Source organism: Sceloporus undulatus, chromosome 1 (genome assembly GCF_019175285.1).
Source record: "Sceloporus undulatus isolate JIND9_A2432 ecotype Alabama chromosome 1, SceUnd_v1.1, whole genome shotgun sequence".
Lineage (NCBI taxonomy): Eukaryota > Metazoa > Chordata > Lepidosauria > Squamata > Phrynosomatidae > Sceloporus > Sceloporus undulatus.
In genome coordinates, this window is record NC_056522.1 from 313,567,074 (window position 1) to 313,591,824 (window position 24,751).

Here is a 24,751-nt window from a genome sequence, read left to right on the forward strand (position 1 = left end):
GGGGTACCTTTAGGATCAAAACCACCAACTATTCCAGTACTCACTGATGAAGACTCCAGGCATAAGTTAACTAAGTCACTTTTATTTTCGAAGTTCCACTGGCTTCTTAACCAGCAAAGGTGTTAAAAATCATACAGAACCCCAAAAATGATAATGTTAGTCATAGGCCTGCATTTAGTAAAGATGCTGTGCAGATGGTATGCATGATATTCATGGATTTTCGATGCTCTTGTGCATACAGAAGGATACAAGAGGCCTTGCCTGCCAGCCATTAAGCTGCCCTGGCACTTTGTTCCCAGTTTGGCTTAACCCAGGGCCAAGCAGCAACAACATTCACCCTAAATTTTGGCACAGGCTCCACCAGCTGCCTGCTCTTCTTCCTTGTTAGTCCTTCTATCCACTGCTCTTTGTCTGTTGTGTAATGGTGTTGCTTGGTGCCCTGCCTGCCTGCTTCCCCATTTGTGACCATTTCCCCTGCTGCTGTTGTTGGGTGCCAGTGTTAGGGAATCCTAGGAATTGTAGTTTATTGTGGTACTAGAGCTCCCTGAGGTTAAATATCTCACAAAACTACAGTTCCCAGAATTCCTTAGCATTGAGCCAAGGCAGTTAAAGCGGTCTCAAACTGGATTATTTCTCCAGTGTGTTTTGGACCATAGGGACATCCTCCTTTTTCCCCCCAGGACCTGTCCTCCATTTCAACTTCCTATCCAGGAGGAATCCCAAAATGTCCTCCATTTTGAGCAGGGCTAAGACTGTATCCACACTGTAGAAATAATCCGGTTTGACCCCAGTTTAACTGTCATGGCTCCATGCTATGAAATTCTAGGAAGTGTTATCTATCTATCTATCTATCTATCTATCTATCTATATTCCATATACAGTACATATATACAGACACACATATGTATGTCAGAAAATACTTAAGGTACACAGCAATATAAATTATATCACACACACACACATCTCTCTCTCTCTCTATATATATATATATAGTCATTTTAATTGTTATATTTTATAATAATTTTTATGATTTTATCTGTAAGTTGCCTTGGGTCCCTTCGGGGAGGAAGGCGGAGTATAAAAGAAATAAATTATATATATATATATACATACAGAGAGAGAGAGAGAGAGAGCTCTCGTCCTTTCCTGCCCTTTGTTTTAATGTCTGAAACTTTGCAGGCTTGGCTGTTTGAGCCAGGGGTTAGCAGCAGGGCCCCAGAGGCTGAGGTAAAGCGGGGCTGCCGTACAACATGGCGGCGCCCTGCTGCAGCGCACCCGCCGCCGCCGCCGCCTCCTCGGAAGGAGCAGAAGGGAGGGAAGCGTACGTTCTTCCTTCTGGACATGGCAGGGTCACAAAGCGGAAGGCCCGGCGGGCAGCAGCGCCTGGGCTGCGGAGGAGAAGAAGTTCCGCCCTGTTTTGTGTCCGGACTCTGCAAAGGCGATTTGGTTATTTGGTGGCTGTGGATCCTTCAACGGAGAAAGTCCGGGGATGGATGGATAGGTGATGTGTTCGGCCTTTTTAAAACAAGATGTCTTGATATTGCATTGAGGAGGATAGTGTTTGGAGCTTCATGGTGCTCCTTGTTCCCAGACACAGTAGTCTGGCCCTGGGCTGAGGATATATAATACAAGAAGAAGGGCTGAAGGGGGAGGGAAGCTGACTCCCTTCGAAGAAGTCAGGAGCTTCCTGTTATCTCTAAGATAAAGAGCATTACGTAACATAATAGTATAACATACATACGCAATATATAAGTGTGTGTGTGTGTGTATGTCAGAAATTACTTGAAGATACACAACAACATAAACTGTATGTATCTATATGTTATATATATTATATATATTATACATACACACTCACACACACATATACATATGTCAGAAATTACTTAAGATACACAATAACATAAATTATATTACACATGTTGTATAATTTTATATATATATATATATATATTAATTATATTAATACAGACTATAATATATATACACACATATAAATATATGTTTTATATATATATATATATATATATATATAATCTAGTACATATGAGAAGGCTTGCCATGTCCTGAGAGAATGTGGCCAAGGCCACCAAGTCATAGCTGAGTAGGGATTTGGACCTGGTCTCCAGAGTAGTAGCTCAACGCTCAAAAAGCACAACACCACGCTGGCTCCCATAATATAATATAGATAATATGAATAACATGCATCTGAGGAAGTAGGCTCAAGTCTATGAAAGCTGATGTTACCAGCTTCCTTCTTTCAGTTAGCCTCAAAGGATCCTTTTGCATACTAAATAATAGTGGGAAACATTCCCCTAACTACACTATTGGTTTCCTTGTTGCTTCCAGTTCAATTCATCCCCCATGAGATAAACTTGTCTCTATCATTATTTATATTAGTTCTATGTATCTGGCTATGTTTGCAGGAGAAACTGTTATTTAACACTTACTGACTGAGAGATATAGCACTCTCTAATGTTAAGGCTGAAAAACAGATGCAAGAATATATTCTTCTGTTTGTATATTTCATTCTTGATTAAACTGAGGAAATGAGCTTGCAAGGAAAACAGAACGCATGGGAAGAAAACTGCCCAGAGTGAATAGAGATTCACAAACGTAAACAAAGTAGCTTGGTCCTAATCTGTTGCTAAGAAGATAAAAATGAATTGTGATTCCTTCTTTACTCATTGGAGGTAGATACAGACTGGGACTGAGGCAGTGTTTAAAAATATTTATAATATTTATATATTGCTTTTCCTGAGGGGGTTCAAGGTAGCACAGGTAATCTGTCTGCCATAATCTGACAACCACACTTTGAGAAAAACTAACATATAAATATCAAATAGCTAAAGGACTTGAAAAGAAGATACATTTCTGAATGTCTGGCTTTTATCTTATTTGCAGACAGGGCCTCTTCACCACAAGGTGCACCTGTGCAGCATGCTAAGCACTGGAATAATGTTTTCTAAGCAGCGCAGTTTGAGTACCCTCAGATGAATAACAAGCAATACCGCTTATTAGTGCACTTAAGCACTCTCTAAGCAGTTTACAAAGTGTAAGCTAATTGTCCCCAACAATCTGGGTACTCATTTTAACAACCTGGGAAGGAAGCAAGCCTCAGTCGAGCTTCAGCCTTTTGCTGGTTTGTGGGTTTGTGAGTGAGTCGCTGTAGTGCAGGCATTTAACTACTGTGTCACCAAGGGCTCCTTGGTGGATGAAGCAAATGCTTGGACGTCTGCCCTACAAGGACCCTTTGTTATCATCATGCTTAGGCTAAGACCTCAGGGTATTTGGATTTATTAATTGTTGATGTTTGCTAATGTTTGTTTTTCCCTTTGAATTTGTTCCCTTCCGTGTAGTGTAGCATTGTTGTTATGTGCCTTCAAGTCATGTAAGATGGTAGCCAAGAGAAGGCTGGCTCTAAACCACAAGAAATGGGCTGCATTGGAAATAGCTGACCAGTCCACAAATGCATACCTTTACAATGCTGATTGGTTGGAGCCTGGGACAAGGAGGTGGGGGGCTAAAGCCTCCCCCCCCCCCCGGCCAGACTAGACTGAGGAACTGGACTGCCTTGAAAGATCAGGCAAAATTGGACCACCAAGACGCCTATGTAGTCGAGCCCTCTCAGGAATTAGATAATGAGCATTGATTTGTTACTGCTTCCATGGTACTCAAATTATTATCAGCTGTAGTTGCATGATGGTGATGTTATGAAGGTGATCAGTTTAATGCAACATCTTTTGTTTTCATTGTTTTGTAAAAAAAAAACACACCACATTCCTATAAGCAGTGAAAATTAACAATGACCTGACTCAGTGTTGAGCCCCCATCCCATGTCAAAGACAGTTTTGGAGTCCTTGGTGGTCGAGTTGTCCCCTATCTCAACTGCGGCCTCATGGCTAGAGATTGGAAAAATTACTTTTTTGAACTATAGCTCCCAACATCCCCCAGGTAGCATAGAACACTGCTCAGGCCATTCTGAAAGTTGTACTCCAGAAAAAGTCCCTTTCCCAAATACTGCTAATTTCTCTCTCTGGGGCTCCCTCCCTTGCAGAGGAGTTCTTGCTGCTCTTTCTTGGCACATAGCATTCTTCATTTTGTTCTCACGACAGGAGGAGCTGAGTTTGTTGCCATTCAGGAGCCAAGGTTTAAGAAAGCAGCAGGCAGAGAACCCAGTGCTGAGGATCTTGTCAGTTCAAATTGATGTCAGAGTCCTGGAATTGAAGCAATGGAGGTAGTGCAAAAATCCAATCAGTTCAACCAAATTCTATTTGGCTCCTGAACAAAATGCCAGCAGTCCCTTTTGTCTGAGATCCTCCCTGGCAAGTGAAGCTTGAGGTAGTTGCTGCACCGGTCAAGCAAGTTACATATGACATACCTATATGTTTGGGAAGCAGTGAAAAAAGAGGAACAGCAGAGAAAGAACGTATTCTCTCTAGAGTAATATGTGCCATGTTCAATGAAGTCAGGCATGATCATTCATCCATCTAAACCTGTGATATACTTGATTATAAAGCTTCAAGTAAGTAACAGCAGGGATGTAGCCGGGGGGGGGGGTTCTTGGGGTCCGGACCCCCCTTCCGTTCGAAAAATGAATGGTGTGTGCTGCTGTGCCGCCGCGACCAAGCCCCATTATAATGGTGGCACTTAGTCTGGACCCCCCCTTCTTAAAATTCTGGCTACGTCCCTGGTAACAGTTGGATTTTTTGAACATTATTAACTTGGCATAAAAAAATTAAAACAAAAGTGATATATAAAATATAACCAAAGCTTTGAAGTTAAAATAATTGGTTTATTTGTGTGTTGTGCATCTTCAAGTCATGGCAACCCTAAAGTGAATCGATCTTGGAGTTTTCTTGGCAAGATTTCTTCAGCAGAGTTTTGACATTGTCTTCCCCTGTGACATGGCCAAGGTCACCCAGTGAATAGTATTGTTAAATAATAACAAAAAAAGAGAGTAGAAGTTAGCCTGTGGTCAGTTTCCCATCCAGGTGTTAACGAAATCCAGAGTTGCTAGCTTTAAATATGCAGTATCCTGAATTTAGTTGTTGCCTGATTTCCTTTTGGGAGACTGTGGATAATCTGTCCAATTCTTTTACAGACACCTGTTTCTCCCCAGGGCAGACATGAAATCTGCTCATTGATCAGAAAGGGGAAACCTTTTTTGGCATATTCTCTAATTCACTTACACTCACCCATGGACACAATTGTGGAGTAGATATGTGATTCTGATACAACTGGGTAGCAGCATTCCCCTCCTGAAATATATTCTGAAATATGCATTGTCCTCTTTTCTGTTGGAATTGTATACTTTATAAGAAAGAAGATAAACTAACATAAAATTTTCTTATCTCTCTGCTCTCAAAATTCTGTTATGGTCCTGGAAGCTTCCAGCTCCTGAGTGAAGCAAACTTTCTTCTCCACTCTTCCCTTTTAACAGAAACTGAACTGTCAACCACAGGTTATGGTTGCCATCATCTGTTTTAACCTGTGAGACCTTGGCTGCAGCTGCACTACAGAAATAATGCAGTTTGATAACACTTTAACTGCCATGGCTCAATGCTATGCAATTCTAGGATTTGTAGTTGTGGCACTAGAGAGCTTTCTGACAGAGAAGGCTAAATATCACACAAAAATGCAAATCCCAGAATTCCATAGCATTTAGATATGGCAGCTAAAGTGATGTCAAATTGTGTTATTTCTGCAGTGCAGATGCAGCTCTTGTAAGGCCAGAGGACTGGCAGATGGTTTCTGTCAAACAGAAGGATAAATAGGTGGTGTTCCTGGCATAATCCTCGCTTGGCCATGAAAACCCACTTTAATCTTTAGCAAGTCACACACTCTCAGCCTCAGAGGATGGCAATGGCAAATCCCCTCTGAAGAAACCTGCCAAGAAAACTCTATGATAGGTTTGCCTTAGGGTCACCATAAGTTGGAAATGACTTAAAGGCAAACAACACACACACACCTAATTATATATTGAATTTGCAACCAGTTTCTCAGCACATGCATTTCTCTGTTGCACATTTGACTGAGGCAGTATAATTTACCACACAGTCCTACATATATATGCCCAGTAAGGAGGTTCCGATGTGTTTAAGGAAGCTTTCTCAGAGGTAATTCGATGTAGGACTATAATTGTAAGAGCTTTGACAACCCACCCTGATTTTTAAATATTTTAATTTTTTTACATATTTTCCCAAAATGTTGATATCAGTTGTATTTCTTTCATTTTACCCTTAATATTAATTGTTCTATTTTAATTTTATTGACAAGTTACAAGATGATTATATAATGCCATTTTTCAGTAGGTGAAATTGTGCGAGGAAGTAGAAAAATGCCCAGACAAACAACAGTTGCTCTTACAACAGCAGCCCTGTTAGGCATTGCAGCAGGAGGGCTGGTTTTTTGGAAAGTCTTCCAACGTCGGAAAAACAAGACCTGTGTTGTGCTCAATCAAAGAGAAACTCTTAAGGAACAAGAAAAGGAAGACCTCTCAGAAGACAATTTTCTTTCATCCATACCCTTTCCTACAACTCCCTGGGTTCAGAAGATTCTCAAAGCAGAAGTGGTGATAGTTTCTGAGGCAGAGAAATGGAAAGAAGTGGAACCTTTACTGGAAAAGGAGCTTGAACACTGTCCAGTTCTTGGAATTGACTGTGAGTGGGTAAGTCTTAAAGACTTGAGAAATGCCTGTTTCCTTAGCATCTTACCATGAATGCAAGCTTCAGCCTATGTTTTGTTGCTGTTAGACCTTGAAATCTGGTTGAGAAGTCAGCACAGGAACGTGAGGTATAAATTACCTGCTGAACTTGGCTGATCTATGATATCTCTCTCTGAAGATTAGAATGATCCTGAGATTGTGCAAGGTGTATAGCCAGGCCCGTGAGTTCTTCAGTTATGGAAAGGGTGTCCAGATTGTAGAGTCCAGCTCCCAGACACAGTTACAGATGTTGCTGCACTCCAAATATTGATGAACTAACATCATTTCTTACCACTGGCTGTGATGGAAAGGGCTAATGAGCCTAACAGTATCCCTAGTAAGTTTGCTATAGATTGCTATGTCCTCCCACCCTGATATTGCTTTTCTTCCATTCCTGTGGGATATAATTCAATCCAAAATAAATAAATTCATTTTTTGTAGGTGTCGGCAAATGGAAAGAAGGCCAAACCTGTTTCTCTCTTGCAACTAGCTGCTGCCAATGGTCTTTGTATTCTTCTTCGTTTGACCCGTCTAACTGTTGATGGGCAGGTTCTTCCAAAGATGTTAGTTGACATTCTGGCAAGTGGAAGCATCCTAAAAGTTGGTGTAGGGTGTTGGGAAGATGCCTGCAAGTTACTACATGACTATGGTGTAGTAGTCAAAGGAACTTTGGACCTTCGGTATCTAGCTATGAGACAAAGGTGTGTACCTTGATATGATGTTTGTTTTACCTGGGTTGTCAGATACACTTGTGTTTCTAATTTTTTTTAAAAGTTGGGTAACTCAGAAGGATGTGAGCAAGCTTTTTTTTTTTTTTTTTTTTTTTTTTTTTTTTTTTTGCTGAAGTGGGTAGCAATTATGTGGTCCATAGTCCACATATGGTCTGCAAGAGGCTTTATACTGTGATCACCACAGAAAGCCTTGTCACTGAATCATCATCATCATGATCATCATGATCATCATTGTCGTCGTCGTCATCATCATCTTGCCTGCTTCCAGGGAGCATAAACACTTCTAGCAACTTTTAAAGGCTCAAAATAACATTCATGCAAAACCTGACTTTCTGCTCACTTTCTGTTTTGTAAACAAGATTGAGTGTGGCTTACAGTTGGGCTAAAATTATGGCAGGCGTGGTGCCATGCACCTCTGCAGTTGCCCATACCTGTTTTAGATTGACATTAAATGCAGTAGGAAATCTTTCTTTCACTAATAATTTAAATGCAGGGATATTCAATCAAGTAAACCATGGCCCTGAGTCTGCAGGGCCGGAACAGAGTAGTTGAGGACAGAGGGCTTGGAGGTGTCTCACTCTTGGGGTTATCATGAGTTGAAGTCGACTCAAGGGCAGTTAATAACAACAAAGAAAATGCTACTGGTGTGTGTGTGTCAAACGAGGGCATTGCTGTCCCCTCAAATGAAATTTTTCTTCATTGTCTAAAATTCTAACATTGCGGAGAGTAAGAAGTTGAAAATCGTTCACACCTAGACTCTTTGATTTGCTGTGTTAGTGTTCTCTTGGTAACTTTGCCCCTTTTCTTTGAATAACTGAATATTATTTCTAAATGCTCAACTGAAATTTTAAGTTACTGCAGTGCTAGGCATTTGGTAATTGAAGGGAAATTTCATTGGGGTCAGAATACTTATTAGGGGGCAATGATAACATCCCCCTGTAGCTAAACACCTTTAAAAAGCATGCGTTTATAATATTGTTGCACGTGCAGCTTTTGCTGTTTTAACTTAAAAATTACAATTTTGAAATAACTTCAAGAAGGAATTAATAGTGGGAATGTAGATCTCCAGCACCCAGATTAATCAGTGAGCTGTTAGTCTTGTCTAAGGAAGGTCAGTGCATAGATGGCACTTTTGTAAATGATTCAGATGAAAATATAAACATCATTCTCTTCAAAAGCAATTTTTGTTTGACTAGATGAAAATAATTCATTCTTCTCCTTCCTGCCCCTCCATCTGCAAAACCTAAAGAAAGGCCCTTCCCCAAAATGGACTCAGCCTCAAATCTCTTGCTGAGAGGATCCTCAACTATTCACTTGACAAGTCATTTCATCTCTGCTGCAGCAATTGGGAGGTAGAAGAACTGACTCAAGAACAGGTCTGTTTGTTTTTTCTTTTTCTGCCACTTTGGTATTATCATGTAGCTAAAGCAGCTCTCAGTAGTTATTTGCTCATTCACTGCAGCTGTTGAAATTCTCATTAAAACTGGTTTCAGGGGAGGAGAACTAAATCTTTGGGTATCACATCTTTTCAAGAACTGCATATCATTTGAGCATAAGATGGGACTGAAGCCCCTTTCAGTATGTTTTTGGCTATTCTTTATCAGCTTGAGATCTGCAGTCTTAAAATGTGAAGGTGTAAAATTGAGAAATTAGTATAAAGAGAAACTGCTATACTGGAGGATATAAATAAGGCCAGGAACAGTTGTGGCTGTTTGCAAACAGTCCTCGAAGTCAGTCTTTCTATAATTTCATGGAGCATTGCTTTTTTGCACTTCTTGATATGTAGTTTTGTCACCAATTAATTAATGTCCTGGCCCCTCCTCCCAATATTGGGATCCAAGGCTGTTTACAAAAGTTAAATGTTAATCCCAGGCTGGACTGGGATCCTTTAAAGGGTGGAGTGAGGCAATATACATGTACACAGATTTCCAGTTGAAACACCATTGAGGTAACGCTTATTAAAGGCAATAGCAAATGAAGCAAATTCTAATTTGCCAGCAGTTTCACATCAGCAAAGCATTCTTGGTACAGCAAAGAGGAAGAAACACTCATACACACAGAGTATATTCCCACTTCACTCTTGCTAGCAACTGCAGAATGGATGGGCTGCTATCAGTGGGGGAAGATTCGGTGCTCTGACTCAGTGGCTTTGGGCAAAGAGGTGATGGTCCCCAAATCTAGTCAGAAGCTGTCTTGCGATCGCTCTGTATATCAGGGGAAATTGTATGGCACTTCAGATGTTGTTAGACTACAATTCATCAGCACTGGGTCTGCTGGCCAGGGATTCTGAGAGCTGCAGTCCAACAATATTTGGAAGGCTGTGTGAGTCCAGCCCTGCTTCATAACCTTTTGTCAAAGCTTCTGGTTTCTGTTCTTTCATAAAGTTGTTCTGTTTTTTGATGAGAAGCAGATGGCATAGGGACCAGATAGTTGGAAAAATCCCATTTGGAATGGGCATAATAATTTTTTTTGTATCCAAATGAAATTTCTTCAGGCATGTATCTCAACCTTTGCTGATTATTAATGAAATATAATAATAAAAGCAAAATCACTGTATAGCTCTTACTTTTTTTTAAAAGAGCTAGTGTAGTCTAGTGGTTTGAACATTAGGCTGTGACTCTGGAGATCAGGGTTCCATTCCCTGTTCAGCCACAGAAACCCACTGGGTGAACTTGGTAGGTCACAGCTTCAGAAAGCCTTGGATTTGCCATAAGTTGGAAATGGCATATTTTATTTATTCATCTCATTTCATTTCTATGCCATCTTTCTCCCAGAAAGATACCCAAGGCAGCTCAGAATAAAACAATTTTAAAATGTTACAATAACAATTTAAAAAATTAAAATCAACTAACTTACAATGGTAAAAAAATTACATAAACATGCAAAAGTTTTCTCACAGTATCCTGCCTTTCAAACAGATCGTCCCTCAGTCTACTTTATTTTCTAGCCATTCTTCCTTTTAATATTGGACATTTGCAAATGGAAACTTACATTAAAAGGCCTAAGTTCCAGTTCCATCATTTTGGTCAAACATCAAAATAATAATAGTTACCTCCTGGTGTCTTAGCATTTAATTTATGTATGTTTACTCATTATATGTGCATGATTGGACAATTTGTAGGTTAACATTAAGAATACATGTGACAGAAATATGTAGGTATATTATTAGTGATTGAATATATGTCATATGCACTGGGTACAAAGCAGTTCACAGAAGGCGCTTTGAGATTTCAAACAAAAATAGAAGTTTGAAATGGTATTGCAAACAGAGGCATATAAAGGAAAAGGGCCTTCCATTTGTGACAGATTCTAAGAACAAAAAATGCTTCATTTCCTTATCTTATTAACTCATTCATTTTCTCAATCTTTTGGGGTATTCATTTTGCTTCCTCTCAAATATCAGAACTCTGGATGCATAATATAACACAGAGTTCTTGCTTTTCTTCTCCAGATTGCTTATGCTGCCAGGGATGCCCAGGTATCAGTAGCTCTGTTTCTCTATCTACTGGGATTGCCCTGCCTCCTTCCTGCAGTAAGCAGTGAGTATGCTGGTCCTCATTGGGAAAAGGCCCTGAAGAAGTGTCAGGGCTTGGTGGATGTACCCTTCAAAGGAAGAAACAGTGGTAGCCTTGGAGAGGATGAAAACAGAGGAGACTCAGAGCAAAAACGAAAGACTCCCAAATCACAAACTAATGTACAGTCCCCAGTCAACCAACAAACAAAGGACCCTCGGAAGCACAAACGAAAGCCCCTGGGAGTAGGATATTCGGCTAGGTAATTGGCTGTACCTTTGTATCGTCTTTAAAAAAATAAACTACAATGGACCAAGAAACAAGGTTTTCTCCTGGTCAGACCTCTGTAGCCACACTTTGCCTGCTATGCTGCATTCCACTGGGGAGAAAGTGAAGACAAGAGTGAAGTATGAGATACTCTTGCTGTTTCCTTAGCCAAGGTGCATTAATAAATACAGTGAGATGGCCTTCTGTGCTGTGATACATCCATTTAAATAATGAGGGGTGAGATTAGTTTTCCACTTGGTGATTATCAACCATTCTTTCATATTTTCATGAACCAGGAAGTAGCTAGAATCACTCAGTCTGCTGTTGTTAAAGTGCTGAAAATGCAAATAAAGGCTCTAAGAATGCATGCCTGCATGCATAAATAAATAAATAAATAAAAAGAGGTTTATGTAGGAATGACTGACTTGATACATACAAAAAGGGGGGAGGAACACAGAAGGAAGACGAAAATAAACAGATGTAGGCACGGTAAAACTAAATTTCATGAACAGAAGGAATGGCCATCAGTGGATATTGTAGTTGGAAGAGGGGAATCAAAAACTGATCACAGCTAGGCTTGCTAGGAAAGTGTATCTTTTATGATGGCTGTCTGATTGAAGAACCACTTATGGAAATGGTAGTATGCATGGGAAAACCTTACAGCACTTATTTCAGTCAAGTGAATGGTCCCTGCATTCCACATCTGATCAACTGCCAAAAGGAATTTTGTCTTCCTAGCAGTTGTGCTGTATTTGTTGGAGGGCCACATTTTGGCTGCCTTATATTAAGAAAGTTCACTGGGACCTAACTTACTAGTAAGTATGCATGGGATTGGGGCCTCATTCTCAGGTTTTATTGAAATTATTGAGTTGCTACCAAGTGTACAAACTGAAGATGATGTCTGTATCATTTAGTTTTTTTACAGGTGTATTTGCAAGTGGTAAGAGGAAGTGTTTGATTTTCACAAGGGAAATTACTGTTCCTTGCATTTGTTTTCACAGGAAGTCTCCCTTATATGACAACTGTTTCTTGCATGCACCAGATGGACAGCCTCTGTGCACATGCGATCGCAAGAAAGCCCAGTGGTACCTTGATAAGGGCATTGGAGGTTTGTGAGCTTTTTTTTAAAAAAGAGTAAACAAGAATTGCTAAGGTTGGTAATTGTGCTGGTTTATGACAGTTAAAACCTTTAGTTATGAAAAAGGGCTTCAATTGCTTAATGCATATTGGTATAACTATTTAGATGTAACATTTGAGATGCACCTGTAGGCCATTAAATCTGAGTTTCATCAAATTACTTATATAAATCTTATCATAGTATACCCTCTTCAGCTTTATAACCAGATTCTGTCCACATGATTTCTGGATCCGTCAGACTATTTTATTGTCTTCAGATATATTTCAGTCACCATCTGGATGAATGATAGCCAAACCTAGACCATGGGCCTAATGAGGACCAGCTGACATGGTATAAGTACTTAATGCTGGTATCTGGAGGAGCAGGGGAAGCTAGATCTGCTTCATTCGCTCTAGCTAGCATAAACAGTGGTGAGGAGTTCTGGAAGTCTGGCAGCATCTATAATCCTTGAACATTCCCCATTCCTGATCTAAAGAATATTAGCAGAAAATATAAGTTAAAAGCTTGCTTGCTCTCTCTCCCTGCCAGAGTTGGTGAGCATGGACCCATTTATTGTGAGGTTGCAGTTTGAACCTTCTGGACGTCCTGAATCAAAAGTGGATTATTACTTGACAGTCAAACAGAACCTGTGTGTTGTGTGTGGAAAAACAAAATCTTACATTCGGTGAGTTGTCCCATGAGGATTCTCCTGTCTCATACAGCAAAACTCTCCTTCCTTCTTGTCTTCAGTAAAAGTCAAGTTAACTTAAATTTAAAAATAAAACAATAATTACCGAAATTCAAAAAAGGGGAGTCACAGCTGTTGGTAGAATGAGAGGAGTGGGGAGGGGTTAATTTCACTAGCAGCATTGATCAAAGTCTGTTCACAATGACATTGCTGAAATGTCATTGTAAAGATCCTTCTTTAGTTGTCAGAGGAAAACCACAGCCAGAGCAGGCAATGTCTTCAGTCCGTTATAGAACAGGGGAGGTCAGTTAGAGCAAAATTCTAGTGGCAAAGCTAAGTCAGAGTTTCTGTTGTGCTGAATTTACTGAAAAGTTAAAAGTGGCATTGGATCCTATAGCAACAAGGATTATCCAATGCTTTTTAATAGAGGCAACTTCTGAAAATACAGATGGGTATTAGAATGGATGGATTACTTCTAAAAGTGAGTTACAAAGGTTAAGACTTTGAATAACTATTTTTCAAACTCATCCAGAGGAGGAAGGTGTACAGTTGCAGAGTAGCCATCAAAAGTGCTTATCCTGAACATAGTTTAAAGGCTGAGCTGAATCTTGCTACAGTAATACAATCAGCACAATTCTTTACATTGTGGGAGGAGAATCTTCCTCCCCACCCCAATGTTTTAGACTACAGCTTTCACAGTCCCTTACTATTGGCCATGCTGGGTTGGGCTTCTGACAGTTGAAATCTAAAGCATTAAAAAACCCAACTACTGTATTTTCTGGCGTATAAGACTACTTTTTAACCCAGGAAAATCTTCTCAAAAGTCGGGGGTCGTCTTATACACCAGGTGTCCTATTATAGGGCAGGTGCTGAAACTTCCGAGCCGGACTGGAGAATCTGCGGTCGCTGCATATGGCGGGGGGAGCTCAAAAATGTCCATGGCCGCATCCTCGTCATATGCGGCGATCGTATGAAAGCAGCTACCGCTCTGATAGTCTTGGAGACAGGGAGCACTGGGCAGGCAGGGAGAGCTGACTAATCCAAGCAGACTTTGTATACAACAAGGTTTCCTGCTAAGGACCTACATGTCATAAGCATTTGAATTTAAATTATCATATTGAAATCAAATCTGATGTTTTTTAAATTTTTATTTGGTGTGCGTTGGAAGAGGTGTAGTCTTATATGGTGAGTGCATCCCAAACTCTATATTTTAACTGGAAAAGTTGGGGGGTCGTCTTATATGCCCAGTCGTCTTATACGCCGGAAAATATGGGTATTTTTATTCGAACACAAATAATCCACTAATATAAAGCACACATACATTGGCCCTTCGTATCCATGGGGGTTCCATTCTCTTCAGAATTCTGGCTGGCATTTTTTAAAAAAGTTGTATGAGTTTCTGCCTCTTATTCAGGTAATGCTCTTGTAGTGTTTCCTCCACCACCTGCCATCTCACAAATATACTATGACATCTCTAGGTACCTTTCTTTGCCTTGCAAACCATGCATCTATTCTATGGACTTCCTTTACTTCCCATTGCACTTCTCTGTGTCTTCCCAACATCTCAGACAGGGCATCAGCTGCCCTGTCATGGGTATTTTCATTCTGTTGTTCTTCACTCCCTCTCTTTCTTTATCCTCCAGAAAAGACATTGCATCCTGATCTTTCTCCCTGTTGATAGTCATGGTTTCAGTTAAAGATGTCAGTTCTGAGTTTATTTGCTGCCTTTCAGTAGAAATCTGATGTAAAGTTTCTTTTTTAAAAAATTCTACCTTTAGAGTTACTTTCAGCTCTTCTTGGAGTTCTTTGTTCATTTTTCCCTTAAATCCATAACCATCTGGGCCATCTCCTGTCTTAGTTGGACAGCCATCTGATGTATTTCTTGTAAAAATGTTTTTGATTTGTTCCATTTACTTTATTTAAATGTTGAAGAGATGGTCATTTTGCCCTTTAGCAGATGTAGATTGTCCCCCCTTGGATCTGGTAGAAGATACAGTCTTTAGGAGCGATTTGACAAATATCAAATTTAAAAAAGTCCTTATGTGATTTCACTGTGACCACTACATGTTGCTTTTTCTTTCAGTCGTCTATGGTACCCTTCAGGCACTGTATGCCTCAACCAGAAACAAAGCTCTTCCTTTGATTTCCTTCTCTCTCTACACTGTGGTAGGCTACAGAAAACGTGAATAAAAACTTCTCACACTACTAGAAATTAACTAAGCATAACAACAACAACAACAACAACAACAACAACTCTTTCAGTTCTTGAACACCAACTTTTCTGCCAGTGTTAATGTAATATTTAGGCCTTATTCTTTAGCCCAGTGGTCCCCCATATGTACCTTTTAAGAGTTTTTGGACTTCAGCTCTCAGAATTCTCAGCCATGTTGGCCAGTAGTCTGGGATTCTTGAAGCTGAAGTCCAAAATACTGTAAAGAGCACAGTTTGGGGACTGTTTATTTCCTTCTCTCTTCTCAACACTTTTCAGTAATCGGATTTTTTTTTAAAAATCTGTTTTTAAAGTCTTTTTGGAAAGTGTTTTATTCCATATAACGTAAGCTGATAGGTGTTTTATTAATGGTCCAACAAACAGCAGTTTCAATGCTGGAAATTGTTTAACTCTATTCACTGGCAAATTCCTTTAAAAAATCACAAAGCTGACAGTCATTTAAAAGTAGAAAATTGAATGCACAGTATTTCAAGCCCTTTCAGTGGTTAAAACGTGGCAAGGAGGTGATGGTTCTTCCCAGTCTCCTCTGTTCCGTCTGCAGCAAGGTGACAATGGCTAATGTCATCCAGCTAGGAATAGGTTTCAGACCTTTTCTGCCAGGGAAACAGGTTCAGCCAGTGTAAAAAATTTTAAACCAGCCAGTGCCATGTTTAGCACATGATTCCTTAGCAAAGCTTTCAAGGATCCCACAACACTCCTCCATTTCACCCCAGAAGCCAGAAGTCTAAAGAATCTTGGGGGCCAAAGGCTCCCTACCTTGGCTGTACCAAGTGACATGGAATTAAGTCAGTGGGGCTTACTTCCAAGTAAAGTGGATATAGTATTGTAACCTAAGTGAATGGGGGACACCAACCTTCCAATGAGTTGCTGCAAGCTTATAAGGGCTTCCAGTTAATTTATTCCCAACTACTGTGATTTCTTCAACAGAAAGAACATAGTGCCTCATGAATATCGGAAGCACTTCCCACTCCAGATGAAAGACCACAGTTCCCATGATGTGCTCCTCCTTTGTACCGCCTGTCATGCTATCTCCAATTACTATGATAACCATCTCAAGCAGCAGCTAGCGGAGGAGTTTGGTGCCCCCCATTGGTTGTGAAGAAGGGGTCCGCCTCCTTGAAGATCCCATCCGCAGGCAGGTCCGTTCTGCTGCCAGGGCGCTTTTGAATGTGGACAGTCTGCCTAGTGCCAGGAAAGAGGAATTGTTACAGGTGATCAGGGATTACTTTGGTTCTGCAACTGTTTCCCCAGAAATACTGCAGGAAGCAGCTGGGCTGGAAACCAGGTACGTCCCCGGTAGATTCCCATTTCTGTGTGTTTCTTGCCTCAAAATATTGTAGTGCTGAGTGCTTCTGTTCAGGGCTCTGGCTAGCCAGTGGTACCTTTTCCCAAAGCACTATTCTATCCCTCTTCCTTCGTCCAAAAGGGCCAGCAGAAATCTATGCATGTTGAATATTCTCAGCTTGCATTTGGTTGTTTTAGGCTTTCCTCTTCTAGAAATTTCTTTTGATGTTTGTTCCAACCTTTGTGTTTCCCTAAGCCTGCTGATTGCTTTCTCTGATGCACAAACTCTGCTATTTTGTCTATGCACTTGGAAAACAGAATTTGCTATAGGAATTATTTTATTTGGCTTCAAGTTGACTTAACTCTTATAGCTTCCACCAAGGAATTTTGTCCTTTTAAGGAAGCTTGTAATTTTGCTAGCAAAGTTTTCTTTTGCCCTGTTACAGAACTCCACTCTTCCTGGCTTTTGACAGTGTCATCAGTGCCAGTTTTTAGTACAGTCAAAACTCCAGAATTATGCCTTAGGTAATCTGAATGTGTTTGTGGATAGGAGGCCAAAAACCTAATGGTCCTTTTTGTGGTTTGGTATTCCAGGAGGTCCCATGCTTATCTGAATTCAGGTTTTGTTTATATCTTTTCAGGATTTTTAATGAGAGCTATATGCCACATGGCCTGAAAGTTGTACACTGTTTCGCCAGAGGGGGCCTGTGCTCCCTCATGCAGCTGGAGAGGCGTTGGCGCCAACACTTCTTGGATGTTATGCAGCCCAGATATCTTCCAGAGCAGTGGTCTGTTGATCACAATCATGATAAGTTGATCCGAAAGTATGGGGAGGATTTCCAGGTTGAACTCTGCTGAAGATTTGCCCTTCCAGATGATTAATGATTAGACTGACAGGGTGATGAACATGGAAAAGATAACTGAGGAATGTACTTCTTCTTTGGACTCCCATTTTGGGTGGGCAAAATCCGGCTCAAGAAACCCTGTTGCTTTGGAACCTGATATCAATATTAATTGGCAATACTCTTGTAGGGTTGAAATGTTTTATCTTTTAAATGAACTTTTAATTATAACTTGAATAGATATTGTCTTGCTTCTGGTTCTGTGAATTCTATTGTTCGGAGCAAGAATGGGGAAAGAATATTGTTGCCATGTAACAGGCATGTCCCTTCTGGTTCAAGGCACCATAGTCCTTTGCTTTTCTTGGGAGCATATGGATACAACAGAGTACAGCAGTACCATGGGATGTGGTGGATTTGGTGATGTTGAGTTCAACATTCAGAGACGAGCACTACAGATTCCTTCCAACTAAGGTCAGACACTGTCCAGACTGATGATAATGTGGGACTGGGGAAGGGATGGCTCAGCTATTTTTCAATCCATTTAAAAGCCATTTCTGTGCCAAGCCACCAAGGCTGTTTTAAGAGCACCATGAGCACAATTATTGAGAGGATTAGGTACATGAATATTTGCTACTTTTTGTTAATTGGTCTCATCACTACAGAAAAAATATTTACTACTTTCACCTCATTCAGAAACCATCCTAGCTGACATAAGCTTTTCTAGACCTTATACAATGATGGGAGAGCAAGCATATGTTTGCTAGGTCCACCAACTCCCATCATATTCCATTCACCTACCCCTCTCCCCTTTTTTGGAGGGGGGATGCAAGTATCTATAAGGCTCTTGCTGTTTGGCTGGAATCTTAGTGAGGCAGGGGCAGCAGGAGGGAGAAGGCCATGGGCACTCGACCATACAGGAACTAAGGCCATGGAAACAGTGACATCTCAGAGCTAGCAGATTTTATCTGCTTTCACTTGCCACAATTGCGGCACCTTGGCAAAATTGCAACTGCTAGTGCAGCACTAAAACAAAATTCTGGCTTTTGTATGTGGGCTTCCAATGCAGTTTTAAACCCTGGTAGTTAAAGGTTCTAAATTTCATGAAGAGTTAGAACAAACAGATAGACTCGCCTTCCAGTGTGGGAAGGCAGTGGGGCCATGGCAGAGTGAGTTGAACCAATTAGTACATATTTACTTTCCCCTCACACCATGTGTCATGAAGATTAAAAGCCAAAGGTTTTTGTCTTCCTTAGAGATTATCCTTCTCAAAAGGTGATAGAAATTTGTGCTGCCACCAAACTTTATTCAAAGTTCCAACCTTGAATAAGTAATTGATAGAGGAAACTCCTTTGCTTTGCACTGTAGCTGTTGGTCTTTTATAAAAACATAAAATAAATATTTTGCTGCTTTGGGAAGACAGCTCCTGACATATCCAGGGATAGCTGTGTTGGCCATCTAGCAAAGTAAAGTATCATTCAAAATCCACAAGACAGAGATACCTTTATGGGGCCAACCAAAATGCATAATACACATTTGGCAAGCTTTTGAAGCTCTACTGGCTTCTTCATTTGACAAAGGTGTTAAAAATGATACAAATGGGGGGGAAATTGACGATGTTAGTCAGATGTCAGATATTATGGAAGAGTCTTCATGCATGTAGGCCACTCCTCCTAGCCATGTGAGTGCAGAGAGATTTAGGCCAGGAAACAAACTTTACTGGAAAACTTTACTTTAATGGAATTTAAAGTTTGTTACCTGGCCAGAAGAAGGTGCAGCCCACCTGCATGAATACTCTTCTATAACATCTGAACTGAGGACAACAACTGCAACATCTTGACCAAATGCAGGGCTGTGACTAATATCATCATTTTTTTCTTCCTCTTGTATCATTTTAACACCTTTGCCTGATGAAGAAGCCAACGGAGTTTTGAAAGCTTGCAACATATATAATAATGTGCATTTTGGTTGGCCCAACAAAAGTATCACTGTCTTGTAGCTGCTGACATATGCCCTTTCATATCTTCATGGGAGATATTGTTGACAACGGCTCACTGGAGTGATATAATCTGTGTAGGTCTGAATTGTTTCAGATTGGAGGCAGGGGTCAACATGATAGAAGATTGTTTACACATGGGTTCACTTCCTCTAGCATGTCAGGAAGAAGGCTAGACCTACATCCTTTCCATAGATGTGTTACTTTCTGTATGAGAGACCATTCTCTTGGTCCTACAACCCTCAGAGGCACACCTACTAAGGACATGAGGGAGGGGCTTTCTGGAGGGTGCTCCCAGGTTGTTGAACTCTATTTCAAGGGAAACTGGGCTGTCTGCCTCAGGCATGAAAAGATCTCTTCTTTGTGGTCTCTGGCTCACACAAATGGGTTATCCTGCCCCTGCAGAATGCATCTTTCGGAACCTTCTGGAGCATTACATGAGTATTTTGACAGTAGCCCTGCCCACCTCCAGCACCCCCTATACAGGAACTTTCCTGTCAAAATTGTCAGCCCCCTTTTGCTCGCCACTGCAGTCACAGTGATACAAACAGCATTCTTCAGATTGGTTTCATGAGTGTTCATCAGTCTTCTTTGACCTGTTCGATATGGGGAATATACCTTGGTTCTTTGGCAGTTGTTAGGATGCTGGCATTTGAGGCCATGCTCACTCTTCAGGCTATTTCTTCATCTGGCATCCTTCAATAAATGCATCTCCTGTGGTGCTAAGATCCCAGAAAATGATGGACACGTGAAGTGTCTTCTCTGCCTTGGCAAAGCTCATGCGGTTGCCTCCTGTGTCCACTGTTCAACCTTTACACCTCAGGCAAAAGAGAACAGAAAGTTGCATTTGCAAGCACTCATATATGAACAAGCCATCTTCTCAGTCTTCAAAATTGGACAGTATGGAATCGCCGGAGATACCTTCTAAGACCATCCTGGCATTGGTCCCAGCCTCTGGCTTCTCCATTCATATTGCACTGAAGCATTCACTGGCAGAGCCACTCTCCATCTTGTTGATGACTGCTTGGTCCACATCCAAATGAATGTCAGGTGGTTTGTTCACACCCTCATGTCTGGGTGATCCCTGAAAGATAGAAATGGATTTGGTAGCTCAACAGCATAAGCACAAAAAGAAGAATCATAGAATCACAGAATAATAGAGTTGGAAGAGACTGCAAGGGCCATCCAGTCCAACCCCCTGCCATACAGGAAATCCAAATCAATGCATCCCTGACAGATGGCCATCCAGCCTCTGTTTAAAGACCTCCAAAGAGGGAGATTCCACTACACTCCGAGGGAGTGTGTTCCACTGTCGGATAGCCCTTACTGTCAGGAAGTTCTTCCTAATGTTGAGGTGGAATCTCTTTTCCTGTAGCTTGCATCCATTGCTTCGGGTCCTCGTCACTGGAGCAGCAGAAAACAAGCTTGCTCCCTCCTCAATATGACATCCCTTTAAATATTTAAACAGGGCTATCATATCACCCCTTAACCTTCTCTTCTCCAGGCTAAACATCCCCAGCTCCCTAAGGTGGTCCCCGTAGGGCATGGTGTTCAGACCCTTCACCATTTTAGTCGCTCTCCTTTGGACATGCTCCAGTTTCTCCACATCCTTTTAAAATTGTGGCGCTCAGAACTGGACGCAATATTCCAGGTGGGGTCTGACCAGAGCAGAACATAGTGGCACTATTACTTCCCTTGATCTAGACACTATACTTTTATTGATGCAGCCTAAAATTGCATTGGCCTTTTTAGCTGCTGCGTCGCACTGTTGACTCATGTTCAACTTGTGATCTACTTGGAGTCCCAGATCCCTTTCACATGTAGTTTCATTCAGCCAGGTGTCGCCCATCCTATATCTGTGCATTTAATTTTTCCGACCTAAGTGCAGTACCTTACATTTCTCCATGTTGAAATTCATTTTGTTAGCTTTGGCCCAGCTTTCTAAGCTATTAAGGTCATCCTGAAGTTTGATTCTGTCCTCAGGAGTATTAGCTACTCCCCCTAGTTTGGTGTCATGTGCAAATTTGATAAGTATGCCCCCAATTTTGTCCTCCAAGCAATTGATAAAGATGTTGAATAGCACTGGGCCCAGGACAGAGCCCCGTGGGACCCCACTGGTCATTTCTCTCCAGGATAAAAAGGAGCCATTGTTGAGCACCCTTTGGGTTTGGCTGGAAACCAATTACAAATCCATGTAACAGTTACCTTGTCTAGTCCACATTTTACAAGCTTGTTTGCAAGAATGTCATGAGGAACTTTGTCAAAGGCCTTACTGAAATCAAGATATACTATATCCACAGCATTCCCTTCATCTAACAAGCTGGTAATTTAATCGAAAAAAGAGATCAGGTTTGTCTGGCATGACTTCTTTCTCTGAAACCCATGTTGACTTTTTGTGATTATGGCGTTGCTTTCTAGATGTTCACAAAGGATAAAGATTCTCACCATTATTTTGGCTTTTCCTCCAAGACCACCTCCCAGGTTGCTGCCAAGGTTGTTCCTTTGCATGGACCATCCTCTCCTAATTGATCAGTCCCTGGTGCACTTGAGGTCACAAGATCATTTCTCATAGGAATCTACCTCTTCAGGTATTGGAGACCCCATAACGTTCCTCAAACTGAATAGAAGTTGTTTCAGTCGTACATAAACCACAGACAGAGAATGCATGTGAGGACAAAATTCTGGAGTCTTCCCCTATTGTCAGATTCACCTCTTCCTTTTCAGCCTCCCAATTTGGGCATGCCTGTTGTAATAATAATAAGAAGAAGAAGAAAAAGAAGAAGAAGAAGAAGAGTAAGATCTGGACCAAGACCAAAGTGACTGTTGACATGATGGAGAGGGTAGAGCTCTAGCAATAATAATAATAATTATTATTATTATTATTATTATTATTATTATTATTATTATTATTAATGCTAGAGCTCTACCCTCTCCATCATGTCAACAGTCACTTTGGTCTTGGTCCAGATCTTACTCTGCTTCTTCTACTGATTCTGACTAATCCACGAGCTTGAGGTATCCCTCTAGGAGATTTCATTGGTCTCAACCAGGGTGACCAAATGTCCTAAGTGCAAAGGAAAAGAAGATACTGCAAAATGTAGGATATTCAAGAAAATTGGAGGGACGTACAAAATAAAAGCTAAAAACATGCATTTAAATATAAATTCATGCCTTTTAGTCATGCTCACAATGAAGGAAATTTTGGAATTCTTCCTGGACAGAAGGCTGAAATGTAGGACATGTCTGGAAAAAGGAGGATGTCTGGTCACCCTCATCTTGGCGCTGTTGGTACCTTGGACATTGTTCTTATAGGCATCATGGCCATCATGGGTGTAGACATTTGACATTTGAGGTCAGGCTTCATGGATTCTTCATATTTTTGATATGGAAGCTCACCTGTATTTTATAGTCACTATTCACAGGATTACAAGTTCCTTCATACTCACCATTGAGTCTTGCCCTCATATCATGGACTCATCGCTCAGAATGTTTTTGGGTGGTTGCCTTCTTAGGTAACCTCCAGAACTGAGAGAAATCTCTCTTAGTTCACATTCAAAGGATAAGGTCCTTTGGTCTGCTCTCAGCTTCCATCCCAAACACTTCCATCCAGGTTCTGTTCTCCATCCTCTAACACCACTGTGGAGCTTGGAGCTCATCTTGACCTAACTTTGTGAGCCTATGGTTGCATACAATCTCTGTTTGCTTTCTTGGAAGACTGCCTTCCTGATTGTAATTGTGACTGCCAGACAGGCTGGTGAATTCTGTGCTCTCAGTCCATCCCAGTCAAGCTGTCTTGAGACCTGATAAAATCTTCTTGCCTAAGGTGGTGTCTGCTTTCCATGTCAACCAGAACATTCTCATGCAATCCCACTTCTTCATTCCAGACACGTGGAGGGCTTCAGCCTTCAGCAAAGAAAGGTCTGCTTGTTTTGTTGCATTGCCTCTCAAAATGGGTAGTGTCGGCTGTCTGTCTTGCTTACAAACTGGCTTGGAAGGGCCCTCTGGCTCAAATTTGAGCCCATTCCATAAGGGCTGTTGCTGCATCTTCTGGCTTCTTAACTTGCGTACTGCTCGAGGGCATTTGCTGAGTGGCTACTTTGTCACAGCCAATGACTTTTATAACTCATTACCGAGTGGATTCAGGGTCTCAAGCTGACATTGCTTTCAAGAGATCTGTACTTTGTTCTTCCATATTTTGATAGTATTGTTGACATTTCAGGACAATTCTGTATTCCAAAACTTGTGCTTTGATATTGCCTTGTATGGGTAGGGAGTGTCATGCTCACATTTGATGTGTTACATTGATTTGATGTTTAGTAAACCTCTGATTTCTTTGCAGTGACACTCCTGCTTTCTACTTGTGTAGCTTGCTAGTCTCCCATCTGTCTGAGTCACAGAAACCACAAAGAAGAAGGACAGGTTGCATACCTGTAACTGTAATTCTTCATGTGACCATCTGTTAACTCACACAATTCTACCCATCTCCCCCCCCCTCCCCCATTGTGTCCTACTTGCCCTTTGGATTGCTGCATTGGCATCCATGGAACCGGCAGTTTCAGCAGGAAGGCCCCTATATAGGTGAGCTGGAGGTGAGTGAGGTTACCACCAAAAAAGCTTAAGTAATGCTCTATGATCTAGGAATTTATGAGATTGTGAAAGATGCACTGTGCAGGATAACCCTTTTGTGTGAGTTCATAGATGACCATTTGAAGAACTAGTTACTGGTATACATCCTGTCCTTTACTGAAGCAGGAAAGTGATTGCTGCTGAGAAAGTGTCTTTTAATGGACTGTTCTGTACTTTTCTTTTTTTCTGATGTGTTTTTAAAATCATTTCCAATGTGACTTTAATAAGGCCTATTTGTTTTAATATGATCTATTTAACTTTATTTTAGTATTTAAACTTCCTGTGGTTTCAGTTGTATTTGTTTTTAATACTGTTTGCAAGGGCCCTGAGTTCCAGTCCTGAGGAAAAAGTGAGATATAATTTTTAATAGGAGAGCTTTCAGTCCTGTGAATCCTAACTTATATTTGGAAGTGATGCAGCCTATACTTAACACCTAGACCTAATCTTATAAAAATTGATACTTATAAGATGTTCAGGTTGAAATTTTATTGCAGATCCAGGGAAGAGGCAAAGGCAATTTGTTAGCATAATTCATAGCAAATTATTGAGGAAAAAAGTGAGATATAATTTTTAATAGGAGAGCTTTCAGTCCTGTGAATCCTAACTTATATTTGGAAGTGATGCAGCCTATACTTAACACCTAGACCTAATCTTATAAAAATTGATACTTATAAGATGTTCAGGTTGAAATTTTATTGCAGATCCAGGGAAGAGGCAAAGGCAATTTGTTAGCATAATTCATAGCAAATTATTGA

At 40.8% G+C, this 24,751-nt stretch overlaps 1 protein-coding gene across 1 annotated transcript; it reads left to right on the forward strand.

Annotated features, from left to right (window-relative positions):
* Nucleotides 1-1,300: 1,300 nt before the first annotated feature.
* EXD2 (exonuclease 3'-5' domain containing 2) lies at nt 1,301-17,618 on the forward strand. Its single transcript, XM_042445543.1, is given in 10 exon segments — nt 1,301-1,501; nt 6,315-6,670; nt 7,148-7,407; nt 8,687-8,813; nt 10,889-11,211; nt 12,218-12,324; nt 12,883-13,018; nt 16,179-16,335; nt 16,337-16,536; nt 17,177-17,618. Coding segments are annotated over 10 exon segments (2,043 nt in total). The 5' UTR covers nt 1,301-1,341; the 3' UTR covers nt 17,394-17,618.
* The last annotated feature ends 7,133 nt before the right edge of the window (nt 17,619-24,751 follow it).